This window comes from Rhinopithecus bieti, unplaced genomic scaffold (assembly GCF_001698545.2).
Source record: "Rhinopithecus bieti isolate Rb0 unplaced genomic scaffold, ASM169854v2 scaffold_986, whole genome shotgun sequence".
Classification (NCBI taxonomy): domain Eukaryota; kingdom Metazoa; phylum Chordata; class Mammalia; order Primates; family Cercopithecidae; genus Rhinopithecus; species Rhinopithecus bieti.
In genome coordinates this window covers 109,947-134,832 of record NW_016803218.1, presented here as the reverse complement: position 1 = coordinate 134,832, position 24,886 = coordinate 109,947, and the positions used below count along the sequence as shown (strand labels likewise).

Sequence of the window (24,886 nt, the reverse complement as noted above, 5' to 3'; positions counted from 1 at the left end):
TTTCAGCCTGGTGTGGGGGCTCATGCCTGTAATCCCAGCCAGCACTCTGGGAGGGCGAGGTGGGTGGATCACTTGAGGTCAGGAGTTCAAGACCAGCCTGGCAAACATGGTGAAACCCCATCTCTACTAAAATACAAAATCAGCCAGGTATGGTAGTGCATGACTGCAATCCCAGCTACTCAGGAGGCTGAGGCAGGAGAATCACTTGAACCCGGGAGGCAGAGGTTGCAGTGAGCCAAGATAGCACCACTGCACTCCAGCCTAGGTGAAAGAGTGAGACTGTGTCTCAAAAACAAACAAAAAAGGTTGGTGGCTCACACCTGTAATCCCATCTATAATCCCAGCATTTTGGGAGGCCAAGGTGGATGGATCACCTGAGGTCAGGAGTTCAAGACCAGCCTGGCCAACATGGGGAAACCCTGTCTCTACTAAAAATAAAAAATAAAAAACAGGTGTGGTGGTGGGTGCCTGTAATCCCTTCTACTCAGGAAGCTGAGGCAGGAGAATCACTTGAATCTGGGAGGTGGAGGTTGCAGTGAGCCGAGATCATGCCACTGCACTCCAATGTGGGTGACAGAGTGAGACTCCATCTCAAAAAAAAAAAAAAAATTAGCTAGGCATGGTGGCTCCAGCTGGTGGTCCCTCCTCAGTCTCAGGAGGCTGAGACAGTAGGATTGCTTCAGCCCAGGAGGTTGAGGCTGCAGTGAGCCAAGATTTGCACCACTGCACTCCAGCCTGGGCAACAGAGCAAGACTCTGTCTCAAAAAAAACAAAACAAAACAAAACAAAAACACGCAAACTCCATTTAAATATAAATTCTGTATATTTTCCATCTTAAAGTAAGATTTATTGCAAGAATTAAATAATATATAGAAATAATATATTATCTTAAACTTTTAAAACATACCTCATTCATTACATGTTCCCTCATTCTAAGCCTTTCTTCTTCCATTTCTACCATATCATCCTCTTCATTTTTAGGGTCATATACTTTCTCCAACTAAAAGAAAATTTTAAATGAACATGAAAGGAAAGAAAGTAACAAGAAAAAAAAGAAAGAGAACAAGAACATTGAATACTTAATAAACTCATTTACCTCTTTAGTAAATAGGGCTTCTAATTCTTGTTCATCCAGGAATCCATCACTATTAACATCTAAAGTTTAAAAGTTACAAATGCAAAAACAGATTTTAATACCTTAGAAAATAATTAAAATACAATGATTTATAAAAGGTTTATAAAAGTACTGATGTAAAGCATCAATAGAACGCAGAAAAGCATTTCTTCTTTTTCATGAAGCTTTAGATCAGCTCAACTGATAAATATGCTATATTTGTAACTCATAATCGTTTGTGAGGAAAGCATATCTTGACCATTTTTTCCAAAAATATAAAGTAAAGCAATATTCTGAGAGTAGAAGTAAAATGTAATATTATAGTATAAAGCCTATCAGATATAACCTAGCTAGTCACAGTATACAGTTTTCAGTTTACAGAGAACTTTGCAATAATTCATATGACTCAACAGTAAAAGCCAGTATAAAGACACAGCTACTGATCTAAAATTTTATACTGCAGGTAAGCAATAAAGACTATCATATTACCCTAGAAGAACTCTAACCATTTACTCTCACTAGATAACTCAATAGCAGACCTTGGCAGAAATCAATTAAGAGGAAAGCAAATATTTTTTCAAACAGCAGATATAAATATTAATATTTGTATCAAATTGTTACCATGTAATTTGAAAAATGTCTTGGGGTCAAAGTCATTAGGATCCAATCCATCAGTCTCTTCCCATACCTCTTTTAGTTGATCTTTGCTTCCCTGTGAACCAATTTAAAAAAAAATTGCTCAAAACAAAATATAATCTATCTGTACAGACTCAAAACATAAATTTGAGGAACTTTGCATAACAATCAAGATTTCAGTACTAATAACACGATAAAATTCCGCTGATACAAAGAAGTATCTTTATCTAAAAATGGTTTCATAAAGTCACAGTCCTTACTGGATGATTAACTTTAGGGTGATTTTCATGCTTTTTCTTCATTTCTTCAAATTTAGACTCTTCTTCTTTTCTCTTTTCTTCATTCAATGTTTTTAAATATTCTCTCCTTTCATGTTCCTTCATCATTTCATATTTTTTAAATTCTTCATGTCGAGTCTTGTCATAGTGTTCCAGATCACTTGTTGCCTGAAATGCAACAATGCATTTAAGTTAAATAAAACATGCATTTGAAAATGTAAATAAAGCCATTCTTGAATATAGCATACTCTTGAACAGAAGTGGTACAGGAAAGCAAAAACATACTGGACTCCTCTTTTTTAATTCTACCATTTAATTTTAGTCAAGTTTTTTCTTTTTTCTTTTTTTTTTTTTTTTGAGACAGAGTTTCACCCGTCACCGAGGCTGAAGTACAGTGGCATGATTTCAGCTCACTGCCACCTCCGCCTCCTGGTTCAAGTGATTATCCTACCTCAGCCTCCTGAGGCCTCTTGAGTAGCTGGGATTACAGGCACTTGCCACCACCCCAGGCTAATTTTTGTATTTTAAGTAAAGACAGTGTTTCACCATGTTGGCCAGGCTGGTCTTGAAATGCTGACCTTGGGTGATCCGCCCGCCTCGGCCTCCCAAAGCGCTGGGATTACAGGCGTGAGCCACCACGCCCGGCAATTTTCATCATTATTATTACCAGAGATGTAGGTATTCAAATAAACTAAAAGTTCAAAGCTAGCCCCAACTTTAAGAAACTCCTCATAAGCAAGTAGTATATAAGTTGATTTCAAAAAAAAAAGAAGAAAGGAACTGTATCAAATCTAGACAGTATAGAAAACTAAAATAGCTTCTAACCATTGAACTAATCTAATACTTGCCAGGTTAGAACTAATTCCATTTACACATAATGTGAGAGGTCCACAAACTCTTATCTAAAATCTCTGAGGCCAGATGTGCTTCAGAATTTTCTACCTTAAAGAAAGGGAATATGGCACATATGCCATATTATGGAATATCCCTGTAGCATCCGTAATCAAACAGACAAGTATTTCTTAAGCAAAATCTATAAATACTCACACTAAGTAGGTTAAATAAAAACTGTAAATAGTATTACTGTAGTTGGTTTATTCAGGTCAGGTTTCAGTTTTTACAGCTTTTGGATTTAGGAATCGTGGATAAGGGATTTTAGACCTGTATGTACATATTAATATCTGTATTAATAAGGGTTAAGCTACCTTCCTTTAAAGATCTTCAACAGAATATATAAAAGTTATATTTCCATTTCATTGGGTTTACTTGTCAAATTACAAAACCTCAAAGGCACAATAAAGACAAAACTTTTTGGAATTATTCTCACCGCTTTGATTAGCATATCTAAATCTGTGGATTCAAACTTGTCAGGATTCAGGTGGTTTAGGTGATCAAATTGTTTTAGAAGAGCTTGGTGGTCCATGCCTATATCTGAAAGAAAATGAGAAAACTGTAAATGATCAATTTCTAGAAGCTAGAAAATTAATTATACATAAGAAAAGATTTCATATTTATTCCTATAGGATTTTATAAGGAAATACAAAGTTTTAGAATAAAGGCTTATATTTACTTTATGAATATTGCATATGTTATTCTAGTCAAAGGTAGTGTCCTTGAACCTAGAGTGGAATACAATTTAATATGTGTATTTTTAAAAATTCTCTCTCCTTATTTTTTTTTATTTATTTTTTTTGAGACATGGTCCTGCTCTGTCACCCAAGCTGGAGGGCAATGGTGCAATCATGGATCACTGCATCCTTGACCTCCTGGGCTCAAGCAATCCTCCCACCTCAGCTTCCCAAGTAGCTAGGACAACAGGTGTGCATCACTATGCCTGGCTAATTTCCTGTTTTTAATTTTTGGTAGAGACGGGGTCTCACTATATTTCCCAGGCTGGTCTTGAATTTCTGGCCTCAAGTGATCCTCCCACCTCAGCCTCTCAAAACCTGGGATTACCATGCCTGGCCTTATGCATATTTTATTTATTTATTTATTTATTTATTTATGATGGAGTCTTGCTCTGTCACCCAGGCTAGAGTGCAGTGGCACAATCTCTGCTCACTGCAAGCTCTGCCTCCCGGATTCACACCATTCTCCTGCCTCAGCCTCCTGAGCAGCTGGGACTACAGGCGCCCGCCACCACGCCCGGCTAATTTTTTGTATTTTTAGTAGAGACAGGGTTTCACCATGTTAGCCAGGATGGTCTCGATCTCCTGACTACGTGATCCGCCCGCCTCAGCCTCCCAAAGTGCTGGGATTACAGGTGTGAGCCACTGCGCCCGGCCTTGCATATTTTAATGTTATATCTAAAACAACTACTTGACTATCAGCATAGTTAATAACAAACTCTTTTTAATTATCTTAAAACTACTAAATATCTTGCTTTTAATTAGATAAACTCTAATATAGTGTCCTTATCAAAGTTTTAAGTAGAATTTCTAAAAATAATTGCTCTAAAGCTTACATGAAAGAATTCCTTGTATATTGCTCCAATGGATCCCTTATGAAACAATAAAATCGAATTTAGGTAAACTCCTTTTAATTATGACTTATTTTTAAGGAAATATCAATTTTTTTAACTTTTAAAAAACAAGTTACAATTTACTACAGTGAAATGGGTGAAGTGATGCTGGACTGTTTCAGTTGTATTAAATAGTGGACACATGTAATGGATACACAGTGGATATACATACAAGACAGCTCACCAGAAACAACACAATATGAGCCCTTATAGAATTGAGCAAAATGGGTACATTGTTGAAGTTGTTGGAAATCAGCTCTCACTTAGGAAGAAGGAATATACAAATATGGAATGGTGAAAGGCAAGAAAGAAATTGGTAGATACGAATGGGAATTAGCATTATCTGTGTGAACTCAGCATTTCTAAAATATGTACATTTAACATGTATATGCACGTTTCACATGTATATGAATATGTATGTGTGTATATACGTATATATGTGCATAGACATGCACGTTTCCTAGCTCTGTGCAATTAAGGTGCCAAGAAAACACACTCCAGCAGCAAGGAGTGTACCTAGTGCCAGCTCTTGGTCTAAAATATAGTTGCCTATTAAGAAAAACCAGTGCTCCTCAGAGAAATGGCTCATTCCACAGCTGGGGCACGGTAGGTGCAAGTTGATCCTGGAACATGTTGTTATGCCAGAAAGTGAAGAACTGCTAAATCTGGTTCAACCAAGTTTTCACTGAATTCTAAGTATGGCACTGTACTAGCAGTTCTACTTATGAAGAAAATACTTGTTTTTAAGACTTAGCCCTAAAAAAAAATGACCAGACAGTGAAATATATAAAAAGACCCTTAACCTCCCTCAGAACAAGATAAATACATATTAAAACTGCACTGTTATACTATCTAACAGAATGGAAAACTCCTAAAGTTTGATGACACATACCATTAGCAAGGTTGTGAGGAATTATTGCTGGTGGATATGTGTATTGATACAACCTCTATGGAGGCAAATGTGGCAATATCTATCAAAATTACAAATATATATAATTTGATTTGGCAACTCCACTGCAGGGAAATTATCCTACAGATAATCTTATATGGATACACAGTGACATATATACAAGATAGTTCACTAGAAATAACCTAAATGTCAATTGACAGGGACCTGGCTAAATAAATAAATGGAGTTCTATGCAGCTGTAAAAAAAAAAAAAAAAAAAAAAAAAAGAGAGAGAGAGAGGTGGTCTCTATGTACTAATACACAAAGATATTCAAAATATATTATTAAAAGAAAACAATATACAAAATGTGTATTTCCTTTTGCATAAAAAGAGAGGGATAATAAAAAAATTTTATCTGTATTTGCTTATATACAAATAAAGAAACTCAAGAGTCAGGCACAGTGGCTCATGCCTATAATCCCAGCACTTTGGGAGGCTGAGGCAGGAGGATCACTTGAGACCAGGAACAGGAGTTCAAGACCAGCCTGGACAATACAGCAAAACCTCATCTCAATATAACTTAAAAATAAATAAATAGATAAACCCAAGAAGGATGGTGCTAGGGGACATTGGGAACTGACAGAATACAAAAGTATCAGGTAGATTTTTACTCTATATTTTCTACATTTGAACCATGTGAATGGACCAGGCATGGTAGCTCATGCCTGTAAACCCAGCACTTTCGGAACCTGAGGTAGGTGGATTGCTTGAGCCCAGGAGTTCAAGACCAGCCTGGGCAACACAGCCAGACTCCATCTCAATAAAAAGAAAAAAAAAACTGCCTACTTTAAAAATTACCCCCCTCCCTAAAATTAAGACTATGTAAGCCCTTCCTCAAAGTATCAGATATTTCAAGTCATACTGAACCAATGAGAAAATATTCCTTAGTTTCTAAGTTACATCAGACTGTTTTCTTCCTTTTTTTTTTTGAGACAGAGTCTCACTCTGTCACCCAGGTTGGGGCACAGTGGCATGATCTCGGCTCACTGCAACCTCCACCTCCTGGGTTTAAGCAATTCGCCTTCCTCAGCCTCCCAAGTAGCTGGGACTACAGGCACATGCCACCACACCTGGCTATTTTTTGTATTTCCAGTAGAGACAGGGTTTCGCCACATTGACCAGGCTGGTCTCAAACTCCTGACCTCAGGTGATCCACCCACCTCGGCCTCCTAAAGTGCTGGGATTACAGGCATGAGACACCATGCCCAGCCTAGAATGTTTTCTTTATGCAATGAAATTCAGTATCCATCTTGGAATGAAGAGGATACTGTTAAGACTGAGGGGATGGAAGTTGTCCCGGGGATAGAAATCTCCACACATCTTAGGCCTGGCTTCAAGTATGGAATTACCTTCCATGCCCAAGTAGCATGGCATGATTCAATTTACTTCTCATTGATATCCTTAATTTCAGGATGATGAGTATTTGGTATTTGTTTTCTAAGATTATATGTTTAAAATGTAGATTACTACACTCTTTCCCAGAGCCAGAATCTCTGGAGGTGAGATCTAGCAATCTGTATTTCTAAAAAGATTTCTAGGAGATTCTCATGCATGCAATCTGAAGTTTTAGAACTACCATTCCAAGAGTTAAATGTTCAGATGTTTATTAATGACAACAAACCACCCAGATAACCAACCTATGGGAGGATATCACAAGGATGCATGAACCAGCTTGAAAGATCTCCCACTGGCTAAATCTACTCCTTGATTTTGACCCATAATTAGAAAGTTCATTCCAAGGTAATACAGGAAATTCACCTATGCTGTCACATAGTACTTTTATGATTTTATTTTCTACATTTAAATCTTTAATTCATTTACAATTATTCTGATAAAGCATTATAAGAGATATGGCTTTAACTATACCTTTGTCCAAATGGCTAGCAAGTTATACCAAGACTACTTAAAAATTTGTTGGGTGTGGTGACTTACACATATAATTCCTGCACTTTAGGAGGCCAAGGCAGGAGGATCATTTGAGGCCAGGAGTTCCCTCAAACCAGCCTGGAGAACACAGTGAGACCTTGTCTCTACAAAAAAATTAATTAATTAAAAAAAATAAATTGGCCAGGCATGGTGGCACACTCCTGTAGTCATAGCTACTCAGGAGGCTGAAGTGTGAGAATCTCTTGAGCCCAGGAGTCTGAGGGTGCAATGAGCTATGATTGCCCCACTGTACGCCAACCTGGGCAAGAGTGAGACCTGTCTAAAAAATATAAATAATAATAAAAATAAAAACCTATCTTTATCCTACTAATAAGATACCACCTTTATATTAAACTAAATTATATTGTGTATTTAACTCTACTTCTGCAATGTCTATTGTGTTTCACTAATCATTCTACTTTTCTGCCTAAGCCATACAGTTTTAATGACTGAGGCTTAGTGACATAATTTAATATTTAATATTAAAGATTTAATAGATATTAAATATTCAATTTCTAATATCTAGTCCTTCACTGTTCTTTTTCAGAGGTATCTAAGTTTTCTTACTTGTGTCCTTTTTCTTTTTTTTTTTTTTTGAGACAGAGTCTCACTCTGTCACCCAGGCTGGAGTGCAATAGTGTGATCTTGGTTCACTGCAACTTCTGCTTCCCAGGTTCAACTGATTCTCCTACCTCAGCCTCCTGAGTAGCTGGGATTATAGGCATGTGCTACCACGCCCAGCTAATTTTTGTATTTTTAGTAGAGACAGGGTTTCGCCATGTTGGCCAGACTGGTCTTGAACTCCTGACATCAGATGATCCGCTCACCTTGGCTTCCCAAAGTGCTGGGATTACAGGCGTGAGCCACCATCCCTGGCCTACTCGTGTCCTTTTTCACATGCGCTTTAAAAAATTCACTTGGCTAGTGCCAGAAAATAATGTATATATTTTAGTTGGATTGTGTTTATACATTAATGTAGAGAAAATTGACATGTTTATAACATTGAGTCTTTGCATCAAAAAGTAATTGTGTCCTCCCACTTGTTCAAGTCTATTTTTGCATCCTTCATGAGTATTTTAAAGTTTTGTCTGTCAGTTTTGCACATTTCTGAATAGGTTTATTCTGGACATTTTATCTTTGTTGCTATTGTAAATGGAGTCCTCTTCTTCCATTCTATGTTCTAACTGGCTGTTATGTACATATGGAAAATATTGATTTCTACGGATTAAGTTTACCATTATTTTCCTATTGAGGGGCTCAATTTTCCTGTTGTTTATAGTAAATGTTTCCATTAATTATTTTCGATGTTCCACATATATATAAACATCATATCATCTGTGAAAAAAGATGGTTTTATCACCTCCTTTCCAATTACTTTACCTCCAGATTCTTTTTATTTGTATAAATGTTTTGGCTAGGTCAGGCATGGTGGCTAACGCCTGTAATCCCAGCATTTTGGTAGGCTGAGGCGGGTGGATCACCTGAGGTCAGGAGTTCGAGACCAGCCTGACCAACATGGTGAAACACTGCCTCTACTAAAAATAAAAAATTAGCCGGGAGTGGTGGCAGGTGACTGTAATCCCAACTACTCGGGAGGCTGAGGCAGGAGAATCCCTTGAACCCAGGAGGCGGAGGTTGCAGTGAGCTGAGACTATGCCACTGCATTCTCCAGCCTGGGTGACTGAGACTCCGTCTCAAAAAAAAATAAAAAATACAATAAAAATTAAAAAATTAAAAAAAATATTTTGGCTTGTACCTCCAAAGCAATGTTATTTAGTGGTGGTTACAGTGGGCAACACTGTCTTGTTTCTAATTTCAGTCAGGATACATACTTGTGCTTCCCCACTAAGTATGATGTAACTGAGTTGGATATAGCTGATTGTGTTATAGAAGTTATCTATTAATTAGTATTTTATTACTTTAATTATTACTTTAAATTATGAATTGGTGTTCAATTTTGTCAAATGGATTTTCTGCATTTATGGAGACAGCCATATGACTTATAACTTTTTTTTTTCTTTTTTTTTGAGACAGTCTTGCTCTGTCACTCAGTCTGGAGTACAGTGACGTGATCTCAGTTCACTACAACCTCTGCCTCCTGGGCTGAAGAGATTCTCCTGCCTCAGCCTCCTGAGTAGCTGGGATGACAGGCACGTGCCACCACACCCAGTTGATTTTTGTATATTTAGTAGAGACGAGGTTTCACCATGTTGGCCAGGCTGGTCTCAATCTCCTGACCTCAGGTGACCCACCTGCCTTGGCCTCCCAAAGTGCTGGTCAGCCATCATGCCCAGCAAGATAACTTTAAGATATCTTTGCATTTCGGGAATTCTATTTCATACGTATTTAATCTACTCATAGTCTAAAAGAATAAGGATTCTAATATTTGTTCCAATTTATCATTTGTCCTTTGACTTTATGACTTTTTTTGATATATCAAAATTTTAAAGATTTTTTTCTCCTTAGGACTATTTATATGATGATTTATAATATTAGATTTCCTAATATTAAGTCAGTCTTGTAGTCCTAAAATAAATCCAACTGTTACGAGATAGTATTCTCTAGAGACATAATAATTTTGATTTTGGCATCAATATATAGCAAGAATGTGGAAGCTTTCCGTCTTTTTATATGCTCTGGAATAGATTAAATAGAATTGACAATCTGCTCTTTAATGGTTTGACAGAATCACTCAAATCATTAAAGAGTAGACAGTTTCCTTAATGAAACTATCTTATTCTGAGAGCCAGACATGGTGGCTTGCATATGTAATCCCAGCAACTCAGGATTACTTGAGGCCGGAAGTTTGAGACCAGCCTGGGCAACACAGTGAGACTGTATCTCTAAAAAACATAATTAAAAAAACAATTAGCAGGGCATGGTGGTGCAGGCCTGTACTCCTAGCTACTTGGGAGGCTGAGGCGGGAGGACTACCTGAGCCCTAGGAGTTCAAGGCTGCAGTGAGCTATGATCATGCCACTGCACTCCAGCCTGGGTGACAGAGGAAGATCTCGTCTCCTAGAAGATTTTATTTAAAAAAAGAAAGAAAAGAAATGGTCTGGATCCTGTGTTTTTTTCTGGGGCTAGATCTCTGAAAAATTTTCTATTCCATGTATGAAAATTCTTCTAATCAGATTTTCTTTCTCTGCTTTCTTTTGGTATCCTTTGATATTATTTTCCTCCTTTAAACCAGTCGTTTAATTCATTACTTTTCATTTTCCTTTTCATTGCTATAATTATGGCTAATTACATTGATTTTGAATGATATAAAATGTATTATCTATTCATAAACATTAAATTCTAAAAATTAAGAGAAGCCAAATCAATACTAACATAAAATTTTGACTAGAAGAACATAGACGGCACGTACTAATATAAACTGACCTCAACAACCAAATACTAAAATTTTCTAGCCAGGCCCGCTGGCTCATGCCTGCAATACCAGCTCTTTGGTCAAGGTAGGCAGATTGCTTGAGCCCAGGAGTTCAAGACCAGCTCGGGCAACGTAGCGAGACCCTGTCTCTCTAACTAACAAAAAAAATTAGCCAGGCATGGTGGCACACATCTGTGGTCTCAGCTACTCAGGAGGTTGAGATGGGAGCATCACTTGAGCCCAGGTGGTCAAGGCTGTAGTGAACTGTGATTGTGCCACTGCACTCCAGCCTGAGCAACAGGGCAAAACGCTGTTTCAAAAGGAAAAAAGAAAAAAATATATATTCCTACCTTTTGTTTAGCACTTACCTTGAAGGGAATCCAACTTAGCTTTAATTAACATTCTTAACCTTCCTACTTCTTGCCTTTTCAGTTCATCAAGTTTTGTCCTCACATGGTGACTTACTAAATCCAGTTCTTTGCTTAGCCTCCCACTCTGTTAACAAAATTAATAAATTAGTTTTATCTATTACATTTCATTTTTAGACAAATGCAACAGCTTAAAAACAGGGTTAAAATACATTAGTGATAAATACTTTTGACTAATTTAGATACATTTAATATTATAAAAAGAATTTCTTTCAAAAGATATTAGCTTTAGGGCTGGGCATGGTGGCTCACATCTGTAATCCCAGCACTTTGGGAGGCTGAGGTGGGCGATCACCAGAGGTCAGGAGTTCGAGACCAGTCTAGCCAACCTGGCGAAATACCGTCTCTACTAAAAACACAAAATTTAGCTGGGCATGATGGTGCACGCCTGTCAATCCCAGCTACTTGAGAGGCTGGGACAGAAGATTCACTTGAACCCAGGAGGCAGAGGTTGCAGTGAGCCAAGATTGCACCACTGCACTCCAGTCTGGGCAACAAGAGTGAGACTCTGTCTCAAAAAAAAAAAAAAAAAAAAAAAAAAAACGGCTAGGTGTGGTCGGGCTCATGCCTTATGCAGCCTTTGGGAGGACCAAGGCAGGCGGATACGTGAGGTCAGGAGTTGAGACCAGCCTGGCCAACACTGGTAAAAACGCGTCTTTCTACTAAAAAAAAAACTACAAAATTACAGCCGGGTTGATGACCCATGCTATAATCCCAGCTACTCAGGAGGCTGGAAGCCAGGAGAATCGGCTTGAACCCGGGAGGCAGAGGTTACATTGAGCCAACAAGATCATGCCATTGCGCTCCAGCCTGGGCAACGAGAGTGAAACTCCATCTCAAAAAAAAAAAAAAAAAAAAAAGATTAGCTTTAACTCTAAAATCCAGATGTCTGAAAAACCATGTAATTTAGAAAAGCATCATTAAAGCACAAAGCAGAAACTCAAAAGGTTAAATTGTAAAATGGTGTAGCCACTTCAAAAAACAGTTTGGCAGTTCCTCAAAAAGTTAAACATAGGGTTACCATGACCCAACAATTCCATTCCTAGATATATAACTAAAAGAACAGAAAACATGTTAACACAATAACTTAAACATAATATTCATAGCTGCATATTCATACTAGCCAAAAAAGCAGAAACCTAAATGTCCATCAACTAATGAATGGATAAACAAAATACAGTATACCAATACAATGGTATGTTGTTTGGCCATAAAAAAGTATAAAATCCTGACATATGCTACAACATGAATGAACCTGTAAAACATTATGCTAAGTGAGAGAAACCAGACACAACAAACCATTTATTCTATGAGTCCATGTATACGCAATGTCCGGAACAGGCAAATCCACAGAGATGAATAGTAGATTTATTGTGGTTGGGGAAAGGGGCGCAATTAGGAGTTACAGCTTAATGGGCACACGGTTTATTTTGGGGACAATGAAAATATTCTAAAATTAGATAGCGGTGATGATTGCATGACTCTGCGGGTATATTAAAAAACTACTGAAATGGCAGGGTGCGGTAGCTCCCACCTGTTATCCCAGCACTTTGGAGGCTGAGGTAGGTGGATCGTTAGAGCGCTGGAGTTTGAGACCAGCCTGGCCAACATGGCAAAACCCATTTCTACTAAAAATACAAAAATTAGCCAGGTGTGGTGGCACATGCCTGTAGTCCCAGCTACTCAGGAGGCTGAGACAGGAGAATCGTTTCAGCCAGGGAGGTGGAGGTTGTAGTGAGCTGAGATCATGCCACTGCACTCTAGTCTGGGTGACAGAGCAAGAGTCCATCTCAGAACAAAACAAAATAAAACAAAAAAACAGACAAAAAGACACTGAATTTTATGCTTTAAAAGATAAATTTTATGGTATATGAATTACATGTCAACAAAGTATTTATTTTATTTTATTTTATTTTATTTTATTTTATGAGATGGAGTCCAGTCTGTCACCCAGGCTGGAGTGCAGTAGCATGATCATGGCTCACTGCAGCCTCAACCTCCCAGGCTCAAGCAGTCCTCCCACCTCAACCTCCCGAGTAGCTAGGATTACAGATGTATGCCACCATGCCTGATTAATTTTTGTATTTTTTGTAGAGACAGGGTTTTGCCATGTTGCCCAGGCTGGTCTCGAACTTCTGAGCTCAAGCAATCCACCCAACTCAGCCTCCCAGAGTGCTGGGATTCCCGGGAGCCACTGCACCCAGCTTCTTATTTTTTAAAAAAGTTAAGTTGGTCAGCACCATTAGGGCTAAAAAGAACATTTAAATTAAAAGTCAGTTGGCCTCTATAAGCATTAGTCATTCCATATATAAAAGCTTTTCAAAATTTATCTTTTTTAGGTCCCCTTTGATTGCTTTCTTCATAGATGAATGATTAGTAAGAAAACTAGGGGAATATACTGTTACAGAATCAAAAAGAGCAGTATATTTCAAGGAGAGAATAGTCATTATTATTAGATAAAACAATGGTTGTCAAAATGTAGTCCCCAACTGGAGCAGCATCACCAGGGAACTTCAGAAATGCAGGCCCTAGAGTTACTGAATTGGACACCCTGGAGGTAGGAACCAGAAATATGTTTTAACAAACCCTGAAATCTAAAAACTATTGAGATAAATAAAGGAGTCCAGTAGAATGAGGAATCAAAGGTGTTAGGATGTTCACTAGATTTGGCAATTAAGAAGTCATGGATGCCCTCCATGAAGGTATATTCAGTGGAACAGTGAGGGCAGTACCATAACCTTTCCAGTTAGGGAATGTTTGGGAAGTGAAGAAATGTAATATGATTTTCCTTTCAAAATGCTTAGCTGAAAAGGAAAGAGAGGCCGGGCATGGAGGCTCACGCCTGTAATCCCAGCACTTTGGGAGGCCAAGGCAGGGGAATCATTTGAGGTCAGGAGTTTGAGACCAACCTAGACAACATCTCTACTAAAAATACAAAACTCCTATCTCTACTAAAAATACAAAAATTAGCCAGACAAGGTGGCCCACACCTGTAATCCCAGCTACTTGGGAGGCTGAGGTGGGAGGATCGCTTGAGCCTGGGAGGCAGAGGTAGCACAGAGCCAAGATTGTGTCACTGTACTCCAGCCTGGGTGACAGAGTGAGACCTTGTCCCAAAAAAAAAAAAAAAAAAAAGGAAAGAGAAAATTCTAACTTTTTTTCACTTTTAAGAAACAAGAGTTTTCTTGGTTATTTGTGATGATTCTACTGGTTTGGGTTTTATTGTCTAGTTTTACTCATTTTTTTTTTCTTTTTTAAGAGATGAGGTCTCGCTCTGTGTCATACAGGCTAGAGCAGTCATATAATCATGGCTCACTGCAACCTCAAACTCCTGGGCTCAAGTGATCCTCCCACCTCAGCTTTCTGAGTAGCTGGGACTACAGGCACACACCACCACATCCAGCTAATTTTTTATATTTTTGGTAGAGCTAGGGGTTTCACTATGTTGCCTAGGCTGGTCTTGAACTTCCAGGATCAAGCAATTCTCCCACCTTGGCTTCTCAAACTGCTGGGATTACAAGTGTGAGCCACTGTGCCTGGCCTCAGACAATTTTTTTTTAATTTGAAGGATAATTTTTAATTTAATATTTAATTAAATTAATTTTAAATTTTAATTTTTTGTAGTGACAGGGTCTCGCTATGTTGCTCTGGCTGGTCTCAAACCACTGGCTAGAAGCCATCCTCCTGCTTCAGTCTCCCAAAGTACTGGGATTACAGGTGTGGACTACTGCGCCTGCCCCCTTTTATTATTTATTTATTTATTTATTTATTTATTTATTTATTTTTAAGACAAAGTCTCACTCTATTGCCCAGGCTGGAGTGTAGTGGCACAATCTTGGCTCACTACAACCTCTGCTGCCCAGGTTCAAGCAATTCTCCTGCCTCAGCCTCCCGAGTGGCTGGGATTACAGGTGCGTGCCACCACACCCAGCTAATTTTTCTATTTTTAGTGGAGACAGGGTTTCATCACCTTGGCCAGGCTAGTCTTGAACTCCTGACCTCAAGATCCACCTGCCTCAGCCTCCCAAACTGCTGAGATTACAGGCGTGAGCCACCGCACCTAGCCCCTCATTTCTTTTTTATTGTGTAACTGTTTAACTTCATTTTGGTTCCCCCTAACCCTTCACAGAAACAGGAATTGAATGTGAAAAGAAGAATTATAAAAATATTCCCTGCACCAATCCAGGAAGCGTATTTTCTTCTTTTGCCTGAATATCTCTATGTAGTATCTCCCATGATCCACATTTTCTATGTTACCCCAAATAATGCTCTTACTCCTAATACAAAGACATTAAGAGTTCTACATCAGATATATTCAGCATAGGAAACTTGTTCCACAGATTGAATTAATCCTTGAGAAGAAGAGTAAGGTTATCCTCAAAGACAATTCCGGAAAACTATTAGCATAACACTATTACCTTTTCCCCAGAAAAGTTCACAACTTCCAAGGGGAGGGCTGTGAACTAAATGCCACACCTGAGAGCTGACAGACACCACAACCTAGCAGGAGTCAGTCTTTCAAAGAAGTTCACACCAAGATCAGAAACTAAAATAAAAGGTTTGTTTGACCCAGAATGAGTCTTTCAAACACAGTTCTCTTATTCTGATTCTAGAAGCTAAGCTGATTCATTTCCTTTTAAGGAAAGACTTTACAAGAATCTCTCATGTCAGATCTCTACAACCCACTTTCTTTTTTTTTTTTTTTTTTTTTTTTGAGACGGAGTCTCACTCTGTTGCCCGGGCTGGAGTGCAGTGGCCGGATCTCAGCTCACTGCAAGCTCCACCTCCCGGGTTTACACCATTCTCCTGCCTCAGCCTCCCGAGTAGCTGGGACTACAGGTGCCCGCTACCTCGTCCGGCTAGTTTTTTGTATTTTTTAGTAGAGACAGGGTTTCACCATGTTAGCCAGGATGGTCTCGATCTCCTGACCTCGTGATCCGCCCGTCTCGGCCTCCCAAAGTGCTGGGATTACAGGCTTGAGCCACCGCGCCCGGCCCCCCCTTTCTTATTATGAGTACTAAAGAGCCGACTATGGCTAGAATTATGTCAAATAGGGTACTTGGGACAGAGTCAAATGGTTAAACCTCTCTGATTGATATAATACATAGCCCATTATCTCTTCTGTTAATCTGGACCTGATTAAAACACCAGAACCTCGCCTATTCCAAACTTTTGAATAACTTCCTGCTGTTCTCAGATAATGACCCAAACCCCTTAACATGATATACAGGCCCTCTGTCATTGAGGTTGTGACTCTTCCCAAACCTCATCTTTTGGCCACTCAGGCCTCCATTTCCCACTCTGGGGTCCAGCCACAGTTACTGCTTCCAGTTTCCCGTATACCTCTTGCCTCTGTACCATTGCACCTTTGTCTGGGATGCCTCCCAGTCCCTCTCCTTTTCTCACTACATCTTTAAGCTCTGGCATAATCTCTATCAGGAAGAATAACTTCCCACCTCACCCCACTGCTTCATATTAGATTATGTGTCTGTCATCTGTATTTCTAGATTAAATACTCATCATATAATCCATCCTATAATCTATTTCTGGATATGATTTTCCCATGAGGGTTCCTTAAGGGCTGGGAATAAATCTCATCTTTGTATTTCTAGTACTTAGCTCAGTGTCTGGCATGCGCAAATGTTTGTTAAATATTTAAGCCGAGCGTGGTGGCACGCGCCTGTAGTCCCAACAACTGGAGAGACTGAGGTGGGAGGACGGCTAGAGCCCAGGAGCTCAAGGCCAGCCTGGGTTATATGGTGAGACCTCATCTCTAAAAAAATTTTAAATTAAGACACATATATATATATATTATTTAATTGCATTTACCTTTATTTCCTCTATGTCTGCTTTCTGGAGCTTTTCTCTGAAGTGTTTATCTGTTTCCAGCACATCAATCACTTGCTTGAGATATTCATCATAATAAAGTCCAGTATCCTTCAAATTAAGAAACCAACAGTAATGCTTCTGCAGGTTTTTCCTTGTTTGAATCTAAAGAGGTCAATCCTGAGAAATAATTTCTAGCAAATGGCATTGAGACATACTTACTATGATAGTTTCAACAAAGTGAAAAAGCTGTATTTCTGAAATAAATAGTTTTATATCAGGACCAATATCATCTTTTATTGTTACATAAAGGTAGATTTTTCTTTTTTATGACACTCTGTAGTCCAGTAGATTTTCTATATGGTTCAGACGAAGAGTTTACCATTTTGGTTTCTCCCCATTGTTATCTGTCTCTGCTTTGAATATAATACAGTGTTTTATTGGCTAGTTAGTTCTGTGTCAGAAATGTATTACAACTAATTCTCCTATTTAATATACTAACTATATTAAATAAATATTGTCTAAGGGTAAGCAGCATATGCTTGTCCAATACTCTTTTCACTGCTATTTCAGAAATAGTTTCCAAATGTACAATTTTATAAGTCATAAATATTAGCAATATTTTCATTATAATTCCTCCCATTTCGTTTAATTATAATTTCACCTCATTTTACCTCATTTAGTTATAATTATAATTCATTTCATCTAGTTATAATTCCTCCTATTTCACTTCATTTCACTTACTGGTGGTTCTATCTTTGCACTTTCCACAGGGTGAATATTTTGTACTTTTGTCTTGTCTACGTCTATAGGCACAGCTTCAAGAGCAGTAAGTAGACATGTAATCAAGAGAAAGCAATACTGTAGCAGGACGGTCCTCCACCTCATCTGAAATAAAGAAATAATTATGGCAAAGTCATGAAAAGATGTTTTAACACTATATACAAGCATTCCAAATGTCACAATCATATATTTAATCTCAAGAGGTTTAATAAAACAAAAAAATTATAGGAAAGGGAAAAAATACATTATAACTTGTCAAAATAATGCTTAAAATATATCACTAAAGAAAATCAAGGGAGAAATGTTTTGTAGCCAAAATTAAAAGACAGAATACAATATTTTAAAGTTTATACTTTTGTTTGTTTGTTTGTTTTTTTGAGATGGAGTTCGCGCTTGTTGCCCAGGCTGGAGTGCAACAGTACGATCTCGGCTCACCACAACCTCCGCCTCCTGAGTTCAAGCGATTCTCCTGCCTCAGCCTCCTGAGCAGCTGGGATCACAGGCATGCGCTATCACGCCTGGCTAATTTTGTATTTTTAGTAGAGACGGGGGTTTCTCCATGTTGGTCAGGATGGTCTCGAACTCCTGACCTCAGGTGATCCACTCGCCTCAGCCTCCCAAAGTGCTAAGATTACAGGCGTGAGCCACCACGCCCTGGCTATACTGTTTTTACACTATAAGAAAACATTTGGTTAATTACAAAAGCTTCAATCTAGCCATGGCCTTTTTTTTTTTTTTTTTTAAGGCAACACATTTTACCCACAAAACACCATTTGGAAAAGAACACATAACCCCATTTTCACCACAACCCCAGGTGGTACATACACAGGAGAGTGACACATTTTACAAATGAAGAAATTAATTATTAAACCAATTCCCTTACAGAGCATTGTCTTGCCATTAACAAACCACTAAAACTCACATTTTACTATCTTTATACCCATTTTTTTTAGCATCTTTATTGAGATACACTTCACATGTCATAAAATTCACCCATTTAAGTATAGGATATGTCTAATCTATAAAGATGCTACCCAAAGTTTAGTTCTGAATCTTACAAAATCAGATCATCTGAAAGCACATCAGAAATGCAAATTCTCAGGCTGTACCCAAAACCTCTGGGGTGGGGGCCAGGAACCTGTTTTAACAAACAGGGGGGTCCTGGGGGTTTCTATGTATACTAAAACCTGAGATCTACTCTTCTCTAGGATACTAGAATCTCTAATAGGGTAGTATACTTCACAGAATGTCTTCTCACTATGAATCACCTCCTCTTCCCCATAAATACTTGTAATAACAAAAAAGGTTTATTACTCACTCATGCTTCATGGCCACACATACGTAGGTGTGCATTTCGGGTTTTTTGAGATATCTCATAAGCCATAAAATGTTTTAAATTATACTATTCAGTGTTTTCTAGAATATTCAAAAGGCTGTGCAACCATCTCTACTATCTAATTTTAAAACATTTTAATCATCTCAAAAAGAAACCCCATAGCCATTAGCAGTCACTCACTGTTACCCTTTTTTCCCATCCCCTGGCAAACACTAATCTACTTTCTAGCTGTATAGATTTGCCCATTCTGGTCATTTCATATAAATGGAATTATACAATATGTAGCCTTTTGTGTCTGCCTTTTATCACTTAGCCGTATGTTTCCAGGTACAACCACATTGTAACAAGTATCAGGACTTTATTTCTTTTTTATAGCTGAATAGATAGTCCATTGTATAGATATGCCACATTTGTTTATCCATTCATGAATTGATGGACATTTGGATTGTTTCTTTCAGGCAGTTTTGAATAATACTTCAGTGAACATTTATGTTCAAGTTACTGTGTTAACAGGTTTTCAATTCTTTTGGTTATATAACTAGGAGTAGAATTGCTGAGTCAGTTCGGTAACTCTAAGTTTAACTTTTTGAGGAACTGCCAAACTGTTTTCCAAAGTAGCTATATCATTTTACATTCTCACCACTTATATATGAGGGTTCTAATTTTTCCATATTCTTCCATGTGTTTTTGTCACTTCTGCTGCTCTCCTCTTCTGCCAAGTCTACCATAAAGAAGAAAAGTCAAGAGAATGTGTTTGTATACATGGGTGTGTGTGTGCGTGTGTCCTAACAACACCTGACAACATTTTTTTTTTTTTTTTTTTTTTGAGACAGAGTCTCTCTCTGTCGCCCAGGCTGGAGTGCAATGGCCCGATTTCGGCTCACTGCAACCTCCGTCTCCCAGGTTCAGCAATTCTCCTGCCTCAGCCTCCTGAGTAGCTGGGACTACAGGTACTCACCACCTGTAGTGAGGTTTTTTTTGTATTTTTAGTAGAGACAGGGTTTCACTATGTTAGCAAGGCTGGTCTCGAACCCCTGACCCCAGATGATCCACTCACCTTGGCCTCCCAAAGTGCTGAAATTACAGGCATAAGCCACTGCACCTAGCCTCTGACAATATCTTGAAGTTACAAAGTCACAAAGTTTCTGAGAAACTACTTTAAAACTCTAACTGAATTTATGGTTCCTAAAGATTTAATTGATCCCCAAGCTTTATTATAAATAACAACAGAAACCATCTATTGAATGTTTACTATGTACCAAGCAGTATGCTAAACTTTTAAAAAATATTAACACATCAACTCTTACAATGACTCTGTGAAGTCAATATTATTATCCCCATTTCAAAGTACAAGAAACTGAGACATATCACTTCTAGTTCACACAGCAGTCAGTCACACAGCCAGAGTGTAGACCTGGGGGTGACTGACTCCAAAGCCTCTGCTGGCTTTCCAGAAGTGGTTCTCAAAGTATGGCCCCTGGGACAGCAGCATTGGCATCACCTGGGAATTTGTTAGAAATGCAAATTCTCAAGGCCTACTCCATATTTTCTAAATCAGAGGCTCTGGGTATAGGGGGCCTCACAATCTGTGTTTTAACAAGCCCTATAGGTGATTCTGATACATGCCAACATTTGAAAACCACTGCCCTAGAACATACTGCCTCCCTTTGCTCTATTATTTACCAACCTCACCTACAATGAGAGACAAAGAGAATGCCCATCTCAAAGGTAAACTTGGATCCTTAAAAAACAGAAAGTGGGAAAAAAGAGAAACAGAAAGTGGGTTTTATACCAAGCAGTAAGGCAGAACTAAATTTAGGTCTGTATTCTAATTCCAGCTGCACCACTTACTTGCTATGTGATCACAGGTTAGTCAATTAACTTTTCCCACTTCAGTTCCCTCATTTATAAAAACAAAAAAAATTTAAATAAGAGAATTTAACTTGAACTTAATATTACTTAAGTACTTAAATTATATTATCTATTTATTCTTTTGAGTACAGATCTTTCTCGTTACCTAATCAGAAATACTTAAAAAAAAAAAGAAGAAAAGCTGCTTGTACTCACACCATTCATTTAAAATGATTAAGTTATATGACTTGTAAATGCCTTTAAACTAAATATTGCTTATTCAGCTAGCTTAAAATTATATTGGTAAAGCAAGCGGCAGGCCTGGGTGCTGAGATACAAGGATTAACAACAAGGAAATCAACCAGCAAAGAAAGTTCATATCTAGACACAATAAAAATGATGTAAAGCCAGGAAAGTCTCACACTTTGGAAACAAAATATGGAACATTATCCTCTCTAATCAAACTGAGAATTTGCTTCTGTGGAAGCAGAAACAAAGTTCCTCCTTGATTTCAGGTTTAGAGATTGTCAGACTTACATTTCATTCAAGTTGCATTTATTTTTAACTTTTGCAAGAAAGAGGACAATGAATTGTGACCGCCATTTCAAAGCCAAAACTTTCACTTTTGATAATTTTAAAGGACAAAAGACTGATTTTTTTTTTTTTTTTTAATGCAGTCTTACTCTGCCACCCAAGCTGGAGTACAGTGGCATGATCTTGCCTCACTGCAACCTCTGCCTCCTGGGTTCAAGTGATTACCCTGCCTCAACCTCCAGAGTAGCTGGGATTACAGGTGCAGGCCACCACATCCAGCTAGTTTTTGTATTTTTAGTAGAGACAGAATTTCACCATGTTGGCCAGGCTGGTCTTGAACTCCTGATCTGCCCGCCACAGCCTCCCAAGGTGCTGGGATTACAGGCATGAGCCACTGCGCCTGGCCCAAAAGACTGATTTTTTTTCTTTTTTTTTTTGAGACAGAGTCTCACTCTGTTGCCCAGGCTGGAGTGCAGTGGTGTGATCTCGGGTCACCACAACCTCTGCCTCCCAGGTTCAAGCAATTCTCCTGCCTTAGCCTCTTGAGTAGCTGGGACTACAGGTGTGCGCCACCATGCCTGGCTAATTTTTGTATTTTTAGTAGAGATGGGTTTCACTATGTTGGTCAGGTTGGTCTCAAACTCCTGACCTCGTGATCCGCCCGCCCTGGCCTCCCAAAGTGCTGGGATTACAGGCGTGAGCCACCATGCCCGGCCAAGACTGATATTTTTAAGGAGAAGTCTGTTGAAAAATAAAATACAACAGAACTGATTAATAGTAAATACAGCCAGAAACAAGAAGACACATATTATATGATTCAATTTATATAAATGTTGAAAATAGGCAAATCCACAGAGAAAGAAAGCAGATGACGGGTTGTTGAGGGTTGCTGGTGGAGGGAGGGGAAAATGAGAAATAAGTGCTAAATGGGTACAGGGTTCCTTTTTGGGGTGATGAAAATATTCTAAAATTAAATCATTGAGATGGTTGCATAACCTTATGAATATACTAAAAAACAGTGAATTGTATACTGTAAAAGAGAGAATTGTATGATATATAAATTATATTTCAATTTTTTAAAAGGAGTGAAAATAGAGCAAAAAAAATCCAAGCTTATAAAATGTGAAAATTTTTTAAAATACAATTTATGAACCACTATTACCCTTCTACACTAGTCATGTTCATAATTTTTCAAAATTATCCCATTTTCTGTGTTCTTAATGATTTTTGTTTGCTTGTTCCACAATCACTAGAAAAGCATGTGAAAATCTTACATCATGATTTTGTCTGTTTTTTCTTATAATTCTGTTAATTTTTATTCAAATATTAGGTATACATAAATTTAAGATTTTCTAGCTTTACAGTAAATTTAATCTTTTATCTCATGACTGACCTTTATATCCTAACCATATTAGTATATTTTTTTTACTGTTTTTTGAGACAGGGTCTCAACATGTTGCCCAGGCCAGTCTCAAACTCTTGGGCTCAAGCGATCCTCTTGCCTCAGCCTCCCAAAGTGCTGGGATTAGAGGCATAAGCTACTACACCCAGCCTCAGTTAATGGAATATGAAAATTGTAATTGGCCACATGGCAACAGCAACATAGTCTTTGTTATGTGTATATGCATGAACTTTATTATAGTTATTATTATTGTCATAACTTCAGATTGAGTTTTTGCATTGTTAGTGCTTGTCATTGTAAATATCTTCACAAAGATTAAGCTGTGATTGGGCATTAAAATGAAAAGTTATTTTGTAAGCACAGAAACAAAGCAGCTGATGTTAGTGAAGCAAATACTTGATATTAGGGGAATAACAGCAAGTTTACTTTTTCTTATAGAGGAACAACTAAGTGCTTTACCTGACTTTAGACAGGAAGATACCTGCAAGGAGACAAAGCCATGTTACGTTTTGTTAGTAAAACACAACAGGATTACCTATCAGCAGCCAAACAATGCAGATGAAGATAGCAGAAACCAACAATGCCTCCAATAAATAAAAAAACTCAAGGAACATAAGGCTGAATTGATGGACTCATGCAAATGTCAATTTGTCAGGAACTTCCTAAAATTACTGACTAGAAGCTGCATAACTTCCAGCAATGTATAGTTTAAGGAAAAAAACAAAGCTGAGTTTAGTCAACAGGAAATTCTGACAACATCCTGATGTTCTTTCACATGCCTCAAAATCTACATTAATGCTAAAGGTGGTAAAGAGATTGATATGAGAATGGTCAGAAAATAACAAATCACTGTAACATTGCTGTAAATGCCTACAGCCAAAAGTTGTTGCCATATTAAACATTAAATTATAAAATGATCTCCCCCAAGATGTTATATTAAGCATTTTTAATAAGTAGGGGGTTGATGGATGGTGGCTGAGCTAAAGGAAGAGTAGCTAAATCTGATTTGAATGTTGAAGAGCCCTACATAACCTGACAAGTGTGTTTATTAGTTTAGTTCTTGATACAGTCTGAGAGTGTGTATCTCAATAAAGAATATGTTGCCTGAAAAGTAATACAAGTTGGTATGATTCATGAAGGCCAGTCCTCCAGGTCTTCATCAACAAATCATTTAAGGAGAGTCTGAGGAAAGAATATGAATCTGAAAACTTCCTGTCATCGTCTTCTGATAAGATGAAGAAAGCACCAACACCAAGCTTGTAAAATTAGTAGAGGGGGCTTGGAAGAAAATCTCTGGCAAAAGGGTAAGAAGAGGCCAGGCGTGGTGGCTCACACCTGTAATGCCAGCACTTTGGGAGGCCAAGGCGGGCAGACTGGTTGAGGTTAGGAGTTCAAGACCAACCTGGCCAATATGATGAAACCCTGTCTCTACTAAAAATTACAAAAAATTAGCCGGGCATGGTGGTGCATGCCTGTAGTCCTAGTTACTCAGGAGGCTGAGGCAGGAGAATTGCCTGAACCTGGGAGATGAAGGTTGCAGTGAGCCAGATTGCACCACTGCATTCCAGACTGGGCAACAGAGTGAAAACCCATCTCAAAAAAAAAAAAAAAAAAAAAAAATGTTATTAAATAGACTTTAAGGGCCAGGCATGGTGGCTCATGCCTGTAATCCCAACACTTTGGGAGGCTGAAGTGAGTGGATCACCTTAGGTGAGGAGTTTGCAACCAGCCTGGCCAACATAGCGAAACCCCGTCTCTACTAAAAATATGAAAATTAGCCCGGAGTGGTGGTGCATGCCTGTAGTCCCAGCTATTCGGGAGGCTGAGGCAGGAGAATGGCTTGAACCTGGGAGGCGGAGGTTGCAGTGAACCAAGACTGTGCCACTGCACTCCAGTCTGGGCAACAGAGAGAGACCCTGTCTCAAAAA

At 38.4% G+C, this 24,886-nt stretch overlaps 1 protein-coding gene across 8 annotated transcripts in view; it reads right to left on the bottom strand.

Moving 5' to 3' along the window:
- NUCB2 (nucleobindin 2) overlaps positions 1 to 24,886 on the bottom strand; it is a 69,847-nt gene that overhangs the window by 22,309 nt on the left and 22,652 nt on the right. For all 8 annotated transcript variants that reach the window (XM_017869895.1, XM_017869887.1, XM_017869865.1 and 5 more), the window contains 8 exons: positions 17,797 to 17,940; positions 17,056 to 17,163; positions 11,167 to 11,293; positions 3,356 to 3,459; positions 2,011 to 2,196; positions 1,736 to 1,826; positions 1,097 to 1,155; positions 908 to 1,000 (listed from right to left, as the gene is read on the bottom strand). In XM_017869895.1, the coding sequence (XP_017725384.1) occupies positions 908 to 1,000; positions 1,097 to 1,155; positions 1,736 to 1,826; positions 2,011 to 2,196; positions 3,356 to 3,459; positions 11,167 to 11,293; positions 17,056 to 17,163; positions 17,797 to 17,940 (912 nt within the window). The remainder of the gene's footprint in view (positions 1 to 907; positions 1,001 to 1,096; positions 1,156 to 1,735; positions 1,827 to 2,010; positions 2,197 to 3,355; positions 3,460 to 11,166; positions 11,294 to 17,055; positions 17,164 to 17,796; positions 17,941 to 24,886) is intronic.